Source organism: Telopea speciosissima, chromosome 5 (genome assembly GCF_018873765.1).
Source record: "Telopea speciosissima isolate NSW1024214 ecotype Mountain lineage chromosome 5, Tspe_v1, whole genome shotgun sequence".
NCBI lineage: Eukaryota > Viridiplantae > Streptophyta > Magnoliopsida > Proteales > Proteaceae > Telopea > Telopea speciosissima.
The window spans coordinates 68,654,658-68,674,597 of NC_057920.1; the positions used below are offsets into that span (position 1 = coordinate 68,654,658).

General features: G+C 39.9%; 1 protein-coding gene across 1 annotated transcript in view; it reads right to left on the reverse strand.

Moving 5' to 3' along the window:
* Window positions 1-2,113: 2,113 nt before the first annotated feature.
* Window positions 2,114-19,940, reverse strand: part of LOC122662611 — a 54,312-nt gene continuing 36,485 nt past the window's right edge. Inside the window, exons 4-6 of the mRNA XM_043858291.1 lie at window positions 6,362-6,431; window positions 6,165-6,253; window positions 2,114-2,539 (exon numbers count right to left, since the gene is read on the reverse strand). Of these exons, the coding sequence (XP_043714226.1) occupies window positions 2,405-2,539; window positions 6,165-6,253; window positions 6,362-6,431 (294 nt within the window). The 3' untranslated portion in view covers window positions 2,114-2,404. The remainder of the gene's footprint in view (window positions 2,540-6,164; window positions 6,254-6,361; window positions 6,432-19,940) is intronic.

Sequence of the window (19,940 nt, forward strand, 5' to 3'; positions counted from 1 at the left end):
GAGAATATCTTGCTCACATTGTCATATTATATATAAAAAACTCAGAGTAAACCTTACCCCTAACCATCGAAGCACATAAACACAATACTAACATTTGTTTTGGAACCTTGTTAATAGTTTTTTTGAACTTGCTGGAGTTTTTGACAATTTCAATAGGGCAGCATTTAGATGGAGTAAAATAGGAGATCTTCATCTGACCTTATCTATTTCCTAGCTATGTATATTTTAAGCTTTCTAATATATTTTTCTTTCTCATAAAAAAAAAACCTTTGTTTTGGTTGACCGTTCTTCCATGATCAACGTATGTGCCTAACCCCTTGCGACTCATAGGCTCTACTTGGTTGCAAATAGTGGAGAAAGGAAAGAAAAGTAATCATGATTGTGGTACTAACTCACATTTCTATTAAAAATTTTAAAATATTACTAGATATGGGAATTTAACTTTTCTTGTGGATTCTTTGGTTTTCTATTCAAATCCAAGAATTTTGATTGGAAAATGAAGTAGAATCTATATACTAGATTTAGAAACTTATGAATTAATATATACTAGGTTTAGAAATTTTTTAGATAAGTTGCATAATCATTGTTGCTGATGATTAAAAAAATTTATATTTTAGTTTAATTTCACATCCCTTTGCTTCATTTCTCATCAGACAGTTTCTTAGTTTACCCATTATTTGATAATAAAAAAATATATATATCATTTTATTGGGAGGATGTCAGGATGGGATGGGGAGAAGTATTATACTTGATGATAAAAATTTAAGAAATACTTTTTCAGATGACCAAATATTTATGTACCATGTGACAGATTTGATAGAGCTCTACCAAAAAAAGACAGATTGGATAGAGCCAAAATTTCAAATAAAAAAATGAAACTTTTCAAAAATGATTGTAAAAATAGAAAGTATTTTCGACGGAAATATAGAACCACCCAAGTCCCAACTGCAGTAACTATAACCCGTTCCAAATGGTTGTTATCAATGAGCTTTAAGGAAGGTACTCAAAAGCCATCTCTGAAACATAAATTGAACTAAGATTTAGGGACGTTAATTCTTTATTGTCCCTTATGATTATCTAGTGTGTTGATAATCTTCTTTTTTTTTTTGGGTAAGAGTCTCTATTATAATGGGTCTTTAACTCAAATTAGTAGAGCATTTGGAACATGAACATGTCTCAAGATTATTCCAAGGGGATGGTGGTTCAAATCTATCAAGACCCTTTTTATACCATCGTTTATAGCCAAACACGTTGAGGTAATTATGTAGAAATCTGTGCAAATGATAATTATCATGTAGATAATACCAGAAAACTAAAAAGAACTGTGTTGAAAGCTATTTTAAAGATGGGGAAGGAAAATGTTCAACCACCATTTTTCAACATGGCCCAAACAGAGATTAGAACAAATCCAAATCACTTACCCATTGTAATGATACAATTAAAATTATCGGAATTATTGGTTGTAATGATAACCTTGACAACATTTTAGTAGTTTCGAACGTTTAGTAGATTGTTATCAATTGGGCCAAGAGATCCCTAAGTCCAGGCTTCCAAGTTCCAACTTCCTCAATTTCCTAACTCTTCTTTCCTATGTCACCTTCAATTCTTCATACACATTTTCTGTATTTCAGATAGAATATGCTCTAGCTATTACCATACTCTTCTATTCTACTCTACTCTTCGATCATATGCTCCACTACTTTGTCTTCCACTCAATTACCCGGTCTAGAGGTCATCCAACATTTGATAGTGATAACCCATCAACAACAATTACTTTTATCACATATCAGATATTTCAATCCGGAGGTACAGTACTTCTATTTACACATAACAGCACCAGAATTCAACAACACTTGTTAGAGAAACAAATTTTTTTTTTCTTTTCAATTTTATTGATACTAGAAAGTTGGTTGAAGAACTATCTTAACTCATAGCATGTGCAGTCACATGAGGCTTTACAATCCTTTGGTTTCCACTAGCTCTAGCCTTCAGCAAGCAAAAGAACAGGTCGGCCTGAGATGGGTTCATTCACGGATTGTTTTGACTACCCAATAAGACTAAACAAAATTCAAAGCAAAAAGGATATCGATGAAACAGGCGTAACAAAGACTCATGCATAATTCCACCACCATGCACTTTGTCAATTCGTAATCAACCACCGAATTTTGATGTCTGAAAACAGTGAACAGAGTTATAGAGAAGAAGCTTTGCTTCCACACAAACCTATGTTCCATCACGTGTTCAAGGACGTAGTTTATGAGTTTATAAGTTAGTATCAACCATCTAGTAACTGTTGGGATGAATTTAGGCCTCAAGGAAGAGAGGGAGAGAGGGAGAGAGAGAAGTTCATGATAGTGTACAGTCATGTTTGGAAATCGAAAAAAAATAAAAAAAATTGGCCCTTCTATCTGTCTTTGAGCTCCTGTTCAAATTGAAGCAATTTCTCACGAATGGGCTCAAGAAACCTCCTCAAGTCCTTAGAAATTTGTGTCGTATCTTGCTGAACAAGATCCGTACCTTCACCAACTTTCACTTCCATCTGCACAAAAGGAAAGGATGATGTAATATAACCATAATCAACGAAAGATTGTCTCGAGCACCATATGCAGAAATAGATGAAGACGCCAAACACTTTCACCATCTAGATTGTCAACCAGACTATTATATCCAGTGATGGGACACATGCATTAAGATGTCAATAAATGTTGAACGGGGGAAAAGGATATCTAGTCCTTGACAATCAGACCATCAGCCATACCGGCCACCCTGGAGAGACCAATACATTCCAACTTTCAGGGCTTACCAAGTCGGAATCTGCGTTGCTGCAGCAAAGACTAACACAAGAGACTAGATTGGCCAGATCTGGATTGGATCCGGCTAATACAGTCAAATCCAGATTGAGATTGTGAAGAATGATCAGATCCTGGATCTCAATCTTTGAATCCATGACCTAGTCTGGTTGTTCAGCCTAATATTGCTGGGTAAGAATGCATTGGCCTCAAATCCATTTTAAAAAGCGACTTCATTGTAAGGCAAAGTGGAACATGCACACAATATTCACTCCGTCACACCAGATTGGCTGATTGCCTGATCCAGACTGTTGTCACACAAGATGATTCGGGTTCAATAAACATCTTCAAATACTTGTTAGCCATAGATCCAACAACTTCGGCCATGCACTTTACAACCTTTGAGAGCCATCACAAGTTTTATGCGAAAAAGGGTGCAGGAAATTCTGAGTGTGTATCTAAGCTTTTCCAACTTTATTACTTATTTACCCAACCCTGATGCGCTACAACCTTTGAGAGCCATCACAAGTTTTATTCGAAAAAGGGTGCAGGAAATTCTGAGTGTGTATCTAAGCATTTCCAACTTTATTACTTATTTACTTTACTGAATATGTTAGAGTGATTAGGAATCTTTTAGGAGTAAAATTAGGAATATTAGAAGGTTTTAATATATGTAATACACCCCCATCAATTAGAGAAGGTTTGAAAAAAGAAAAGTTTTTTTAGGACATTTGGTGCTATTGAGCAGTGCATACGAGATTGGAATCCCAAACCTGTTTTCTTCTCCTGTTCTGTTCTCCTCCTCTCTTCTTCCTCCCAAGAAGATTGATCTCATGTCTATTCCCTCCCCTTTCTATCGATCTGAATTCTTCCCTTAACACCGCAATTGTTTCTTTTATTTCAGATCTAAACATAGATTTGATTATTGGGCCTTCTTGCATTTGAGATCCATAATCTGGATTTTGCAGATTGCATTATTTGGTATCAGAACAACCAGTCCATGGATTCATTTGGGTTTAAGACTAGAGTTTGTTTACCCAACAGAAGAATTGTTATTTTCTCCATTTCTTCGTATTTTGATGATGCTTATTGTGAGGTGTTCGATTCTTCGAAACACATCATCAAAGTTGGCTAACAGTAGTTGGAAGCTTGACAGGGTGCGGACGGAGTGTGGTTGATCGTGATAACAATGTGTGCATCCAAAAAACCTTATCATCTACTCAAGACTTTTGTTTTGAAAAGGGTAGTTGACAAATTTGTCTCAAAGCTGAAGGAGGCAAGATCGGCGATACAAACTGAACTAGAACAACTAATCATGGAAACGGAAGATAAAAGGATTGTGGATCCAGTAATGACGGAAGCCAGTGAAGTGAAAGCCATTCTCCATCATGAGTTTGTTCTTTCCCCATAATTTTCCAGACGTGGATGCAACCCAAAGCTGCATATATTGGATTTTCTTCAAGTTGCAAACAAGGAGCAGATAGCCCCCATTCGTGTGCTTATATTTCTATTGTTCTACAAAACTCGAGGGCAAGTTTTTCTCTACACCGGGGAATTGATGCAGTTACATTAGGCATTAATCCTGCATGGATGCCTATATCTAAGTTTGGGAAGCTTATAAGGTGCTTATTGCAGTCCAATGGCTGAAACTGACCTTTGGGTAGTTTAATTATAGGTTAGGGTTTTTATTTTCTTGGGTTTCATTGTAATGGGCCTAATTTATAAGCTCATAAAGTGGGGATAAAGTTAGTACACGGGATCAGTAGTTAAGTTGAGTGTTTGAGTTAAATTAGAATACCTAATAGCTAAATAGAGTTTTGTCTTGAGTTTATTTACTTTATATGGAGTATGTTAAAGTGATTAGGGTCGTTTTATGAGTCAAATTAAGAATTTTAGGTCGGTATATATGTCATACAACCCCCCCCCCCCCCAAATTACTTAGACATGATTTGAGAAAAGAGTTTTTTTTAGGAGTTTTGGCATTGTTGAGTGGTGCATACGGCATTGGTATCTCAAACCTGATTTTTTCTCTTCTGCTCTCTTCTCTTCTCTCTGCTTCTACACTTTCTCTCTCTTCTTCCTCCCAAGAAAATCGATCTCATCTCTTTTCCCTCCCCTTCGATCAATTTGATTTCTTCCCTCAACAACGCAATTGTTTCTTTTATCTCATCAGATATAATCATAGATTTGGTTATTGGGTCCGTTAGCTTCTGAGATCCATAATCTGGATTTTACAGATGGCAATACACCCCCAAAGATCAAAAGAAGGGAATCAGGATCTGGATTGGTCACAGCCGATTCAGATCCTGGATCGGAATCAGCCTGGGTTGGCCAGAAATGGGCTGTTTTAGGATAGGTCATAAATCAGCCAGTGAATCAGACAAAATTATTAAAAAATAAAAGAAAAATAACAAAACCATGGAATACAGCAGAAGCTTGGATCCTTTTTTCCCTTTCGCCATCACCCACCACCCCACTGCAACACCCCTTCCCAGCGGTCAGCACCCACATCCCAACCCGCCCTTACTTGAAGACGACTTCAACGCCTTCTATCAACACCAACAAGGAATCTTAGCAGAAGCTCGAAGACAACTTCAACACCTTCACCACCACTAAAGCTACCGATCATGATCTCAGACTTTAACATGTACACTAATGTCAATTGAACTCCTATGACATGACCTAGCCATAATCCGGTTTCCCGCCCCCTACCCTCCCACTGCAACAACCCCTGCAGCCCTGCACCCTACCCCATCCTCCACCTCCGACTGTCGGCTAGCTCCAATTCCTCTTTTTTTATTCACAAGATAGGTGCTGGATTTTTATAGCTGTGGATCGGCTGGATCAGCTGAGTGGGGTCGACCCACATTACCCGATCCACCAACCCCGAGCCAGAACAATGGGAATCGGGATCGGTCATGACCGATTCTGATCGACCAATCCAATCCCAATTCTCTAAACCTTGCCCACCCTCCACCCAAAAAGGAGAGGAAAAGTGGAAGTTTTAGTGGTTAGAAACCCAAGGACAAAAATGGCGGGTGGGCAGATCTATTTTGCCATGTGGAAGAGACGAAGAGTTATGTGGCAGTTGTGATGAATGGATCCATGCAACCCCTCGCGGTCCTTGCATCCTGAATTTTTCCATACTTTGTTTTGACATGTGGCCAACTTTGATTGGGCTGGAACTTGACATGTAAATAGGAGACCTTGGGATCTACCTGGCCAAAAAATTTCAGCCCAGATTATCTACCAGATGGCAAATCTAGGCACCCACCCACCATATTTTCACTATAAGTGGCCATCCACCAACTCCCACCCCCCCCCCCCAAAAAAAAAACAAAAAATTAGAAGAGAGAGAGAGGATCCAGAATGTACCTGCAAGTCATCCAGTTCACCAAATGAGAACTCCGGTATGTCTATGTCACCCTTTATCTTCTTTTTCTCCTCTCTGATTAACCACTCACCTGATTCATTGTCAAACACTCCTTAAAATTAACTAAGGCCAAACAGGAAATAGTTAAAATGTCTACAAGATGAACAAATAAAACACCTTTTAAGCCAGCATAACTTGCCTTTGAATTTCAATGTTAATTCAAAAGTGTAGCCAACTCGTTTCTTGTTCCGGACAGTAACCAAGAATGCCTGCTCAAATTTTGGGAAATCCAAATCAACCAGCTGTCAAATCCAATGCTACTACTACGAGTTCTTTATTATATACAACAACATAATTTTAATTCCAAGGAACAAAAAACAGAATTTTATTTCAAAAGGTAAATAAAGTAGATAGGATTAACATTGAACAACACCAGCAACGACAACATTGCCAACAACAGTAGATGGTTGAAACAACGAAGATAATCCCTACAAGAGACTAATCAATAGGGTAAGACACCAAATACAGAGAAATGAATTAAACCTTCCTCAGCCCGCTTATGAGCTAAAGAATTAGCAGATGCCAAATGCCAAGATTATGAGAGGCTCCCTCAACATTAAAGTAACCTGTCCTTACTATGAGATATTAATACCTCCAAGGACTACCATAACTAGCTTGCAACCAGCTGACGATCTTCAATGAGAGAATCCAACCAACCCATGATAGGAATTTCCAGCCCCTCCACTATGAACAATAGGGCCCAAAAACACCAACAGGATCATCACTCGTGATCCTCAAATACAACCCTTATACCAGTAGGACTGGGGTTGCCCATGAAATAATCAACAGACATTCCATGAAAATATTCAATTCTGGTTACCCAACCTAGCAGTTCTCAACATAATTAGGTCAACCACCTCCTGGGATACATCACCATTCCCCTACACATCCAGTTGTTTAACTGTTCCCATATGTTTCAAATGCTAGCTATGAAAACAAAGCAATGATAAACTTGACCTCCTACCAATGGTAATAAACTGAAGAACTTGTGATACCGCATATCCCCTGCAGGAGATTCCAGTTCAAACCAAATAAGGACACAAGAGGGGCCCAGGTGAACTCAACAAAATCGAAGTGGATAGAAAGATGAAGAGTAGATCTCCCCAGTCTATCACAGACAGCACAAATCTGACGGAGTAAATCATTCCTTCGTAACCTCTAGTATCATAACTGGAATGCTGAATCTACAGGGCAGCTTTCACAATAGGACAACATCAGAACAAATCCTCTTCAAATATCTTGAGGGACACAAGTATATGTCAAAGAGCAGAAAACTTAACTAATCAGAAAGGGACAAAAATGCTGTTTCAAAAAAAAGAAAGCCCAAAGAAAACACCCCATCACTTGTGAGAATCAAAATGTGTCTATCAGCGTAATTAGAAGTTCTGTTTTTGCCATACAGTTTTAGAAATTAACAATAGGGAAAAAGCTGGGCACACCACCGGGCTGCCCAACCTATCTCCTCCCCACCCTTTGGAGAAGACCCCCATGCCCCTCTCTGTCCAGCCCACACATTGGTCCAAGTCGTCCACATGCAGTAAGCGGGCAGCATGCCCACCTCTGCCCTAAATAAATAATAATAATGATAAACAATAAGAAATTTTTTTTTTTGGGTGAATAAAAAATTCATTAGCAAAGAGAAAGAGAAATACAGCAGCCCTCAAATTAGGAGGGAGAGGGAAAAAAATATATATATATACATAATAGGCAAAGACTCGGACAGAGGAGTCAGAAGCCCAAAGAGAGATAGAGGTATGCCCCCAGGAAACAACAATGAGCCTGTTTCTTGGGGTATCAATACAAGTGGAGGGGGGAGACGAGCTAAGTTTAGCTTTAATCTCAAAGGAAATGGAATCCCAAATCTGCTGATGAGAGCGGGATTTGGTCGTCCATTTCTTGATATTGCATTCCATCCAAATATGATTGATGACAGCACAAAAAGCTAGTTTTCGGACCGTGTCACAAAGGGAATGGCCACCAAAAGTCATATCAACCCAAACCCATTCTCTGTCAAAAGGAAGAATCCTACGGTTTCTTGGCCAGCATTTTGCGAAGATGTCTTTCCATATAGAGGATGAGAAAGGACAAGCAAAGAAAAGATGGTTTGAGTCCTCGAATGCATTCCAACAAAGGTCACAGCTGGGGGAGATCGCAATATGCCGGTGCCGGAGGAAGGACTGCATTTGAAGACAATCTAAAAAACTCTCCATGTCGTAAAGCAATGGCGGGGGATGTGGTGCTTGAACCAAACCAGATTCTTCCAAGGGGCAAGAGGGCTGCGTGAGCGGATGTGATCCCAAGCAGCTTTGGAACTGAAGGAGCCCGAAGAATTTGGCAGCCAAGTAACACAATCACCTCTATTATGGGGTCTCCTCGAGATAGAAGGCAAGATATTCCAAATATTATTAAGCGCAGGGCTGGAGGAGGACGGCGCAGACCAGCCACTCGGATCAAGAATGTCAGCCACCAAAGAAGTTCGAGAGAGACCGGAACCATAAATAGTTCTGGAACTGACCTGATGAAGAAGAATTCCCAAAGGATGCCAATGATCAAGCCATAGCGAGGTGGATGCTCTGTCGCCAATGCAAGTGTGAATAGCTCCAAGAACAGAAGAGCCATTAGATAGGATCTTGCACCAAACCCAAGAAGCATCTGAAGAGGCTGAGACTGTCCAAATTGAATCGGATCGGAGAAGGCCTGAGTAAAAATAACAATAAGAAATTGACATTCCTTGTCCAATGACATCCCATCACAGTGGGTGAGGATCCAAACATGTCATTATTGGGTAAACTAAAAGTTCACTTTTACTGTACTATTATAGCAAGAAAAAATAGAGGGTTGTCGCTTGGTACGATGGCAAGGTCTCATTACCGCCAGCGCAGTGGTGCGGGTTCAAGTCCTGGGAATCAGCCTCTCCGTGAAGGGGTAAGGCTGCCTACCATTTACCTCTTCCAGACCCTGCAAAACGAGGGAGCCTTGCACTGGGTATGGCCCTTTTATTATAGCAACAAAAAATAATAGCAATAATAATAACAATAAGAAAGATGATGTTCCTCATCCGGCAGTTACCATCTGCCACGTAGCAGTTCCTTTGGCACTCAAACCTTTGTTAAAGACACCTACTCCACATCATCTTTTACCAAAGCATCAAGTTCCAAACAAGTTTTCCTATACCATTTAAGAATAAAGGATAGAAATTTCGTTGAAGAGCCCAAATTTAGAAGAAAAAAAATGAATCAATGAAAATACAACGGGAAAGAATCAATTCATGGTGGGACACACAGTCAGAGAGTTGAAATGAGCCACAATTTGACATGTGACTCAAACAATACTGCCCAATAGATGAGGAAATGGAACCAAAATCAGAATATAACAAGCATGATAAAATAAGAAAATTGTAACACATAAATAGAAAGTAAACAAATCAGGAAATGACCCACAGATCAGAGACTCTATCCACCACATCCATAGCTAACTCATTCTTCGTACTAACTCTATCAGTTCCATTGGTAAGGAAAAATCCCAGTACCCTATTAGCACAGCGGTAATTGAGCTAAAATTGACTCTGGATTATCTTCAACCTCCAAACAAAACCAATATTAGGAAATAGGCTCCTAGACAAAGATTAGAGACCTAAGTTATGCTACACCAAGTTTATCGGTTCAGAGGAGCCAGTGTTCCCTTCGAAGCTCCCCTCGTCCCCCCACCCCCAAAAAAAATACCTATATTCTAGGATGAGCCACCATCAAATTGGCTTCTCAACATCATGACTAATAAGGATGGAGCATCGTGCAAAGTCAGCCTGGGCCCGGCTCAGCTAGCAAAAAGGAGGCCCCCCTCAGCCTAATATTTAGAAGCTTGTGAGGAAGTTCGGGCCATATTGATATTGGCCTAAGCCCAGCCCCAGCCTAAAATGCACTATATATACAATGTACGTAAGTTATATTGTCTACATATAATACCATATAACAACAGAATAAAACATAACCAAATCATAACCCATTGAGAAATTTTGTGTCTTCTTAACCCACATAATCTTCTACACTAAAATACAAGGGGCCAAAAAGTCTCTTTCAAATTATGTATGTTAACCATAGTTCTTTCAACGGAGATATCTTGGTTTCCCAAGAAACCGAGACAAAACTTGGTACAAGTCAGGTTTCAACTGGTTTCGACCATATTTTGCACATTTCGGTAGTTTCGACCAGTTTTGACCAATTTAGACAGCACATGAAATGTCGAGTTTTGCCCAGAAAATACCAGATTTCGACCTAGTTTTGGTCGAAAACTTGGAAATCTTGGTTTCCTGGATGGTCGAAACGAGCCTCGGCATCGAGATTTAGAACCTTTATGTTAACTTTGGGCTATACTGAGTGGCCAGCTTGAGCATCATACCCAAGGCGAGGGCCATGTGCAGCCCTAATAGCTTTAGGCAGTGACTACTTTTGCATTATTAGAGGAACCAAAGACACTGATTTAAACACAAGTTTCCATTCCTTATTACTGAAACCATAGATATCCCCAAAATTCTGCAACTTCCAATTGGACAAAATTTATCACCTCGTCATGACTCGTGAGATCTCAATCTTCCCCTCAATATTTTCTTTTTATGTTCCTCCAAGGTGCACCACAAATTCATAAAAATAGACTTCTGTGTAACAACTTGCCTCATTTACCAAGGATAGTGTGCACAGATCACAGATATTAAAAATGTCACCATGACCTGTGCTCGAAATTTCACCAAAATTACCACAGACAAAATGGGGGCAAAATTCAAAATTTCAAACCTTGACCAAGACGACCCATCTTCACAGCACACATACCCAAAGAGCAACCAGATGAGGGTTACAGAGAGAGAGAGAGAGGTCCAATTTACGAAAAATAGGACATAGCCCAAAACCCTCTTTAGATAAAATATGATGCACTGAAGAGGTTATTACCAACTCATCATCAGCAAACCGTATCGCATACATGAAGGATGGGAGCACCATTTTCTCTCATTGAGTACAATCCACCCCTGAACTTTGCACCTACTGTTTAATAGGAGATATAAATAAAGGTAAAGAATACTAAGGCTTATCTAATTGCCCCTTATACCCCTGCACCATTTTCCCTTTTCTGAATTACCCCTTACGCTCCTGCATCATTTTCCCTCTTCTGCAACATATCACAAGGTGCTGATCCACAATTTACGAACACTTCATGCACCCTAGAGTACCAGTGTCAACACATCAAGAGACATCTACAGGTATGGAATACATTTCGAACATGCAAGTAGCAGTCAGATAGTCGGACATGGCTGTGAGGAAGAAACTTAACCCCATACCCATCTTTGGCACGTATTTTCTCATAGTATTTTTTTTTCACCAGGGGGGGGGGGTTAGGTGGATCCAACTCCTAGACATATGGTGCACACAAACCATACAAAAGATGTTAACTCTTATGTAATGCAGTGCCCATCCCAAACCAGTAAAATCCAATGGGAGATCAGCTTGCAACAGGATCGTTGGGGGGGGGGGGGGAGGACAAACCGGATTTGAAAAGAAAACTAAAACAGAATAACAATAGGTCTTAATTGACCAATAATCAAGTCGAATGGTCTGGATTTACTGTAGAAGATTTCTGCAAAGTGTGATCAAAATCTGATAGTCAGATACACACTTATGGGATAATCCTACTTGGGGGACAGCTCAACAACTGCAGAATCGATGAACAAAATTGAGGCTCTAAACAGAGACCAACTAAGGCTCTAATAACTTAATGTAAGATTGTATACCGAAGGTAACAGTCCCAATAATAGTCCTCAAACTCCAATAAACTCAGATGGGAAAACTCAGACTAAGGTAGGGAAGATAAACAGTCAAATCTGAGAATAAACTTCAAATCAGGAACACAAATTAGACTATTCACAGTAGGACTTCAAATATTAGCAACAAAAGAACAAAAGGGGGTCTCAAATCTGGTTCGAGTGAGGTTTGCAGAGGCAGCAATAGGAGCAAGAGTTAGGGGCCCCCAGCAGGGATCGAGTGGCCCTCTTAGAGAGTAGAACAAACTCCCAAATCCCTGCTGTGATTGAATCCCAGAATTAGAATCCACAGAGGATCCAATTCAGTAGACAAGGCCCAGGTTCAGCAAGGTTCGAGCTGTCTAAACAGGCTTGAAAATTGATCTTCAACAGCACTTATATGAAGCCTTCTTGTACAGCAACAGGAGCTTGCAGCAGTCACAATCAAAGGGACAGAGATCTCAAACAGCAACAGAGAACAAAAGAAATAAAGGATAGAGGTGGGTGATAGAGGGTGATAGAAGGTAGGTGAAGGGGGGTAGGGATGGGCTTTCTCAGCCCCGGGTCCCAGCTGTTGAACAGGTAATGTTCTCCCATAACCGATGGCAAGCATGGCTTGAAAATTCTATTATTCAATTGTGATCCTTCCTTACAATAGGGGGCCTATTAATAGCTTAGGCAAGCTTAGAAAATAGAAGGTAGAAAAATAGAAACTAACTGAAAATAGAAAGTAGGGAAATAGAAACTGACTGAAAATAGAAAGTACTAAGGTTTTATAGACTCCAGCCTTCTAAACCAAAAGAAAGGAAGGACACCAAAATAGAAACTAATAAATTTAGAAACTAGGTAGCTAGGAGTTTGACTGGTTAAAGAGCAGCATCCTTGTCAAAATCAAGGTTCTAAAACTCGGATCTCGGTACCAACTCGGTTCTGGGAAAAACTGAGTCGAATCCTCGCCAAGTTGGTGCATTTTTTTTTTCCGACTCAAAGCCTCTTCTCGGTGGGTTTTAGACCTAGTTTGGGTCTGAAACTTGGTATTCAGCCTATTTTAGGCCATTTAATCACAATGGCACTATCAGATTTTGCAAAAACAAAGTTCAAATATGAGTTTCACTTCGGGCCATAGGTTGGTAGGCGTCAAGGGCGACTACGTACTAAAATACCCTACTCTACACATAGTTTAGTAATAGAAAGCAATCAAAACATTCAATTAATGTAAAACTGAAATAAGCATTAGAAATGTTAAAGTGTACAATACATCAATCTTTAAACAAATGTTACATAAAATGTTGTGTAAAGTTGTGTAACATATCTTAAAATGACATGAATCTACCAAGGATTGAACGTTTTTTTTTGAAAAAAATAGATTTGGGAAAAAATAGTTTACCTTTGAAAAATCCTTAAAATTTTTTATGAATCTTGAAGGTGTAGTTGAATCTTCAAATGTGCAGCTGAATCACAGTTCAAGTCTTGAAATCCATCCAAAAATTGAAGAAAGAGAGTAGTTTGGGGAAGAAGAGACTAAGAGAGTTTGTTTGGGGGTTTTGGGAAGAAGAGACTAAGAGAGAGTACGTTAGGTGGGCATTAAAATGGTAGATGGGCCATTAAAATGGTAGATGGGCATTAAAAATGGATCAAACCGAGATATTGACCTGAGATCCGAGATCTCGGCGAGATATAGACTAAATGGTTAATAAAAATGGTTCAATACGAGATATCGAACCGAGATCTCTGCGAGATCTCACACTTTTGAAAATTGCCTTGAGTCTCGTCTCGTTTTTAAAAAAAACCGAGAAACTCGGCGAGATGTCGCGAGTTCTCGAACTATGGTCAAAATCATGGGCATCTGGGGTCTTCTAGAAGGTCTGCTGGGCTGGCTTGATCTGGTCCAGTTCTGGTCCATCTGAAGCTGGTTCAATGGGCCTTGGTTCTTCTTCTTCTGGCCAGTCGTGGGATCTACATCATAACTGATTGAACAGTAACAGAATATAGAAACAAAATTTTGGAACATAACAAGAAATCTGAAAATTGTATGAATCCTAGTTGCAGTAGGATTTCAGATTTTGAAACTGTCACAAGATTCAGAACTAATAGCAGAACAGAGAACTAAAATCAGTATTCAGAGATCAATTTTAAAACAAGAGATTTGGAGAAATCCAAGTTGAAGTAGGAAACTAAAATTTGATGGGAGAGGGGGATCTCTTTTTGGGTTTTTGTATCTGAAATTAAAAAGAAATATTTAAAAGATAGAAAATATACGATCAGATTCAGGAATCACCATCTGCTCTGCAAGGTTCGAATCACCACCAATACCCAACCTTGGAATCCCCACTAGAGACCTACTGAATCAACACAGCAGGGAGCATTCTGAATCACCACAGAAACAAAGGCAACAAGCCAACCTGTCATTAGTCAAATTCGTGCACAAGGATGTAGCCCCTTGGAAACATATATAGATAACTCAAAAACAGACTCAAACTCAAAAAAAAAGAAAGGCCTAAACCAATACTTAACTAATAAAGTAACATAAACTGACTAAGAAACTGAAATAATAAAGGAAACTGACCCAAATAAGGACTCTTAACTAAACTAATAAATTAAATCCTGTATTCCAAATCCTACCTTCTACCCATATTTTAGGGCCATTGAAGTGGCCTATTACAAAGAAAACCCATTTGTCCAATGGGCCAATATGTATAGCACTCAAGTCTGTGATTTATGTCACACCCCGGCCCGGTTAATAAGGGCCAAGTGTGACTGGATGTCTCAGACACCCAATCAACCCACCAGGATCGCAAGTGCAGTGTTCTATTCGCAATTTCATTCACAATAATCAGAATTTAAATGCAGCGGAAGCAGTTAAATGGAGCAATAAGAAAATAGTAAAGGAAAACTAGTGATATCATTATATTTATATAAACAGTTATGTACAAAAGAGTTACATCGGTGATTCTCAAAAGAGTAACTCCAAAGCCCAAAAGTTATATTCTATACTATTACAAAAGTGTTATAAACAAAAAGGAAGGAAGTAGCCTGATCAGTCTGGAAGATCAGGAGAACGCGCAGTCGTCGCAGAAACACGAAGCATCGTACTCAACAAAGAGAGGAGTATCAACTCCAGTAGCAGGAGAAACATCCTGAGCAAAAGGAGTCCCCAAAGAACCAGCAACAGTAACGGAAGCAGTTTCATCTGAAAGAAAATATAAGGATCCACGGGGGTGAGCTCTCAACTGAGCCCAGTAAGGGAATGCATGCATACAAACACAATAAATTTATGATGCATGTCCTAATCTATCATGCCCCTAGCACAGATACTAAGTCTCATAACTGATGGTAGATGCTAACCTTGGTCCTGGAACTAACACATCGGTCACCCGAGTGAAACCATTCTACCACGGTGAGGACCCGCCAGTTCCGGAACTAACACATCGGACCCCGACAGACCCCCAAAGACCAACCCTGACTGTTTATTCCCACAGCGGAGTACACACGCTAACATGGGACAGAAGATGGCACCCCGGCATTATCCCTTCGGCTGTACCACGGGTTGTCCAACACCTCTCCCCTATTAGTAAGGGGCGTAGTACTGGGTAATGAATAATAACCTAGCCCAGTGCAGTCTATTTATGATGATACAAGCATGTTCAACTGATTTATAGAGTACTAAATTCCACCATCAACAATTCAAAATAATAATAACATCGATGCAATGCAATGCAATATGCTAATGTGCAGCCTAAATCATATGCATTCTAATGCATTAAAACACAAGTTAAGAAACTATATGCATCTGTGTAATTTCAATGATGCATGACATGGCATTCAGCATGACAACAAATTAAGATGACAAACACACCCAAATTAAGTCCAAAGTTCCCTTACCTGTAGTGTAGCTTAGCCTAACCCAATTAACCTTCCAAGAAATCAGTAGAACTAACAGAGAACAGCAGAAACAGACCTATACAGCATGCAAAAACAGCATCCAATAGGTTCAGTGATGGCCCAAGGTCAAATCCCATAGGGGCATGGTCATAAGGGTACCAAAAAGAGGAGCCGAATGCAGACTTCCAGGGAGCCGGTCGACCGCCCCTGGGCCTGCAACAGCATCCGGCTCAATGGCCGAAATTGGGGGTTTTGTTTCTTAGGGTCAGATCTTAACATGCATGGCCCTAATTGCAGGTTTTAATACTAATTAGAGGTGGGTCTCTCTAATTGGGGGTTCAATTTCATGGTTGGTTCCCTAATTTAGAAATTACTTCAATTAAACCTAAATTAGTTGCCTTAGGGTTTATCACATGGTCAACAGTTTCAGAAATTGAGGTCAGAATAGGGTTAGTCATGTGATTTCAGGTTTAATTGGACTGGGACTGATCTAAAACAGTCCTAATCCATGCCAAAATTCAATACTTAAGCTTGGTCTTGAAGCTTTAATGGTGGCAAGCTAATTTAGCTGAACTAGAGTTGGAGAAGAAGGAAAGCAAAAGGGAAATCAGCAAGTTTCCATGGCTTACCTAAGTGTAGAAGCAGAATCAAGATACAGGCAGCCCTTATTTATGCAGCTTAGTTTCAATTGGAGGTTCCAAAGCTCAATTTCAGGTATGGAATCCAAGCTTTCAAGAACAACTCTTTCTTCTCTCTTCTTCTCTTCTCTTCTCTTTTCCTTTTTCTTTCTTCCTTCTCCAAGGCTGGAACGAATTTTTCAGCCCTTAAGTCTTTATGTCTTGTGAATAATGAATAGTAGAATGGAATGTATATATATCACTGAAGCACTAAGGGGCAAAATGGTCATTTTGGGTGAAATTAGATTTTAAACTGATTTCTAAAACAATTTATAACTAGAATTTATATTTATTACTCTATTCTAACCATAGAGTGATATCATGCGACATCAGGGGTAATTCAAACACGGGTAACTGTCTGGAACAGGATTCCTCACTGGGGATGTGGGTCCCACAGAGGCAATTTGAATAAAATACCCTTCTAACCCTATTTGGTGGTACAAAACATTTTATAAATACATTTAAATTATACTTACAATGCATTTAATTTAGGGAGAGGTTCTGCATAGCCTTCAGGCAGCAAATTCGGCACAGGTAACTCCGGTGCGGGGTTGCACAGGGGTACTCTGATTTCAATAAAGCAAATTGGGAAGAATCCCTGGAATCCTCCATAGGAATGTCGAGAGATGCATCCGTATCCTCGACCGATGCAGCCCAAATCATTGAAGCAATCATAGACATAGAGCTGGAACCTGAAATCACACAAGTTCCAAAAAGTTCAAATTATCGCGGATTTCAGAATTTATCTACATCATTATATCTGATTTAGTAAGCCAAGGGCAAGGGATCTTCCAAATTACTTTGTAAGCTTTGGAACTGTTGAAATCCGTGAATACTGGCTTGAGTCAGAGTGACTACAGTCATTCTTTATTTATAATATGAGAAGGAACATTCTGGAATGGATACAAGGACAATTTTACCCCTAAGATAATTTTACCCTTGAATCCATATTACAACACTCCCCTTCAAGTTGGTGCATACATGTCAAACATGCCCAACTTGCTAATAACAGAACAAAACAACTTACTACTAATTCCCTTAGTAAGGACATCAGCCAATTGTTCACTAGACTGAACAAATGAAATACAAATTACTCCTTGCTCCAACTTTTCCTTGATAAAATGCCGGTCAATCATGTTGGACTGGGTTATGGGCGATACTAATTGCTGACTTGCTGCCATAGTAGAGCCGCTTAGGAAGATCAACACCTATACCCAGATCTTAAAGAAGCCCCTTGAGCCAGAGAAGTTCACAGATACCTTGTGCCATAGCTCTAAGTTCTGCTTTAGCACTAAACCGAGCAACCACTACTTGTTTCTTGCTCCTCCAAGTAGTTAAATTTCCCCCAATAAAGGTACAATATCCAGATGTTGATCTTCTATCATTAGGACTGCCTGCCCAATCTGCATCAATATAGGCCTCTATCTGAAGATGACTATGAGGAGAATACAAGATTCCTTTTCCAGGAGATGACTTCAGGTACCGTAAAATTCTGTATGTTGCCTCTAAGTGAGAGGAGTGAGGGTCATGCATAAACTCACTCACGACACTCACAGCAAATGCAATATCTGGTCGGGTATGGGAAAGATATATCAACCGACCAACCTCTGATAGCTACCCATATCCACAAGGTCACCTTCCTTACTCTTCAAGTGTGTGTTGGGCTCCAGAGGGGTATCGGCTGGTTTACACCCAAGCATCCTTGTATCACTCAAAAGGTCAAGAGTATATTTTCTCTGGGAAAGAGATATACCCTTGGCTGAATAGGCAACCTCAATTCCCAAGAAATATTGTAATGGTCCAAATCTTTGACCTCAAATTTTGTGCCCAGATGTCTTTAACTTCTGAATTTCTTATGCATCAGTCCCCGTGATCACTATGTCATCCACATAGACAATCAAAATGGTGATATGCTGTCTCACCTTTTTAACAAACAATTTGTGGTCAACATTGCTTTGCTTATAGCTATTAGCAATCGTAGCTTTATGGAAACGACCAAACCAGGCCCTTGGTGATTGCTTTAGGCCGTATAATACTTTCTTCAACTTGCATACTTTTTCCCTGAGTATCTGGAGTAGCATAACCAAGGGGTATCTCCATATAAACATCTTCTTCCAATTCTCCATGCAAGAAGGCTTTCTTGACATCGAGCTGTTGGAGATTCCAGCCTTGATTTACAGCACAGGAAATAGTAACTCTTACTGTGTTCATCTTTGCCACAAGGGCAAAGGTCTCTTGGTAGTCGATTCTATAGGTTTGGGTGAACCCTTTCGCAACCAACCTTGCCTTGTATCTCTCTACTAACCCATCTAATTTGTGCTTCACAATACAGACCCATTTGCAACCTACAGGTTTCTTTCCTGGTGGAAGAAACATCAATTCTCAGGTTTTATTTTTCTCCAGGGCATGCATCTCTTCATTCATTGCTTCCTTCCATTTCTGTTCGGCTATTGCTTTCTGCCAATTGTTAGGGATAGAAACGGAGGACAACGAAGAAACAAAAGCATGGAATTAAGGAGTAAGAGAATTATATGCCACAAAATTGGAAATTGGGTGGTGTGTACAACTCCGCTCTGGTTTTCGAATAGTAATGGGTAAATCAAGACTAGGATCAGGATTAAGCTTACAAGAGTGATGACTAGGAGCAGGACCTGGTGCAGGTACTGACTGTGTGTTCCACGAGAGAACGTCTTCAACTCTTTTGAATCTCCAGACTCCCCCTGGACTATAGGCTGCTCATTCTGTCCTTGCTCTTGTTCCTGACTTGTAATCCCATCCTCTAATTCAACAGGCACATCCTTTATGGTAGGAACATTTACATCCAGAGGAGCAATCAAAGGTACATCTTCATCACTTAGAATCTCCCCTTGAAGAGGTACCGGCAGTGCAAAATAGGCCTTAGACTCCCGAAAAACCACGTCCATGGTCACAAACAGTTTCCTAGTAGGAGGATGGTAGCACTTATACCCCTTCTGGGTAGCGGAATATCCGAGAAAAATACACTGAAGACCTTTGGGGTCGAATTTTCCATGAGCATGGTGGTTTCGGGCAAAGACCACACAACCAAAAACATTTGGAGGGACAACAAAAATAGAAGATCCCAATAAAACATCCAAAGGGCAGCAACCAGCTAAGACACGGAAAGGAAGCCAGTTGATTAGATAAGTAGCTGCAAGAATGGCATCGCCCCACAAACGGGGAGGAACATTCATGGTAAACATAAGGGAGCGAGCAACCTCCAACAAGTGCCTGTTCTTTCGTTCGGCTACGCCATTCTGAGCCGGAGTATCCATACAAGATGTCTGATGAATAATACCATGAGAGTCCAAATAGTTGCGAAAAGTGCCATCCATGTATTCCTTGTCGTTGTCAGG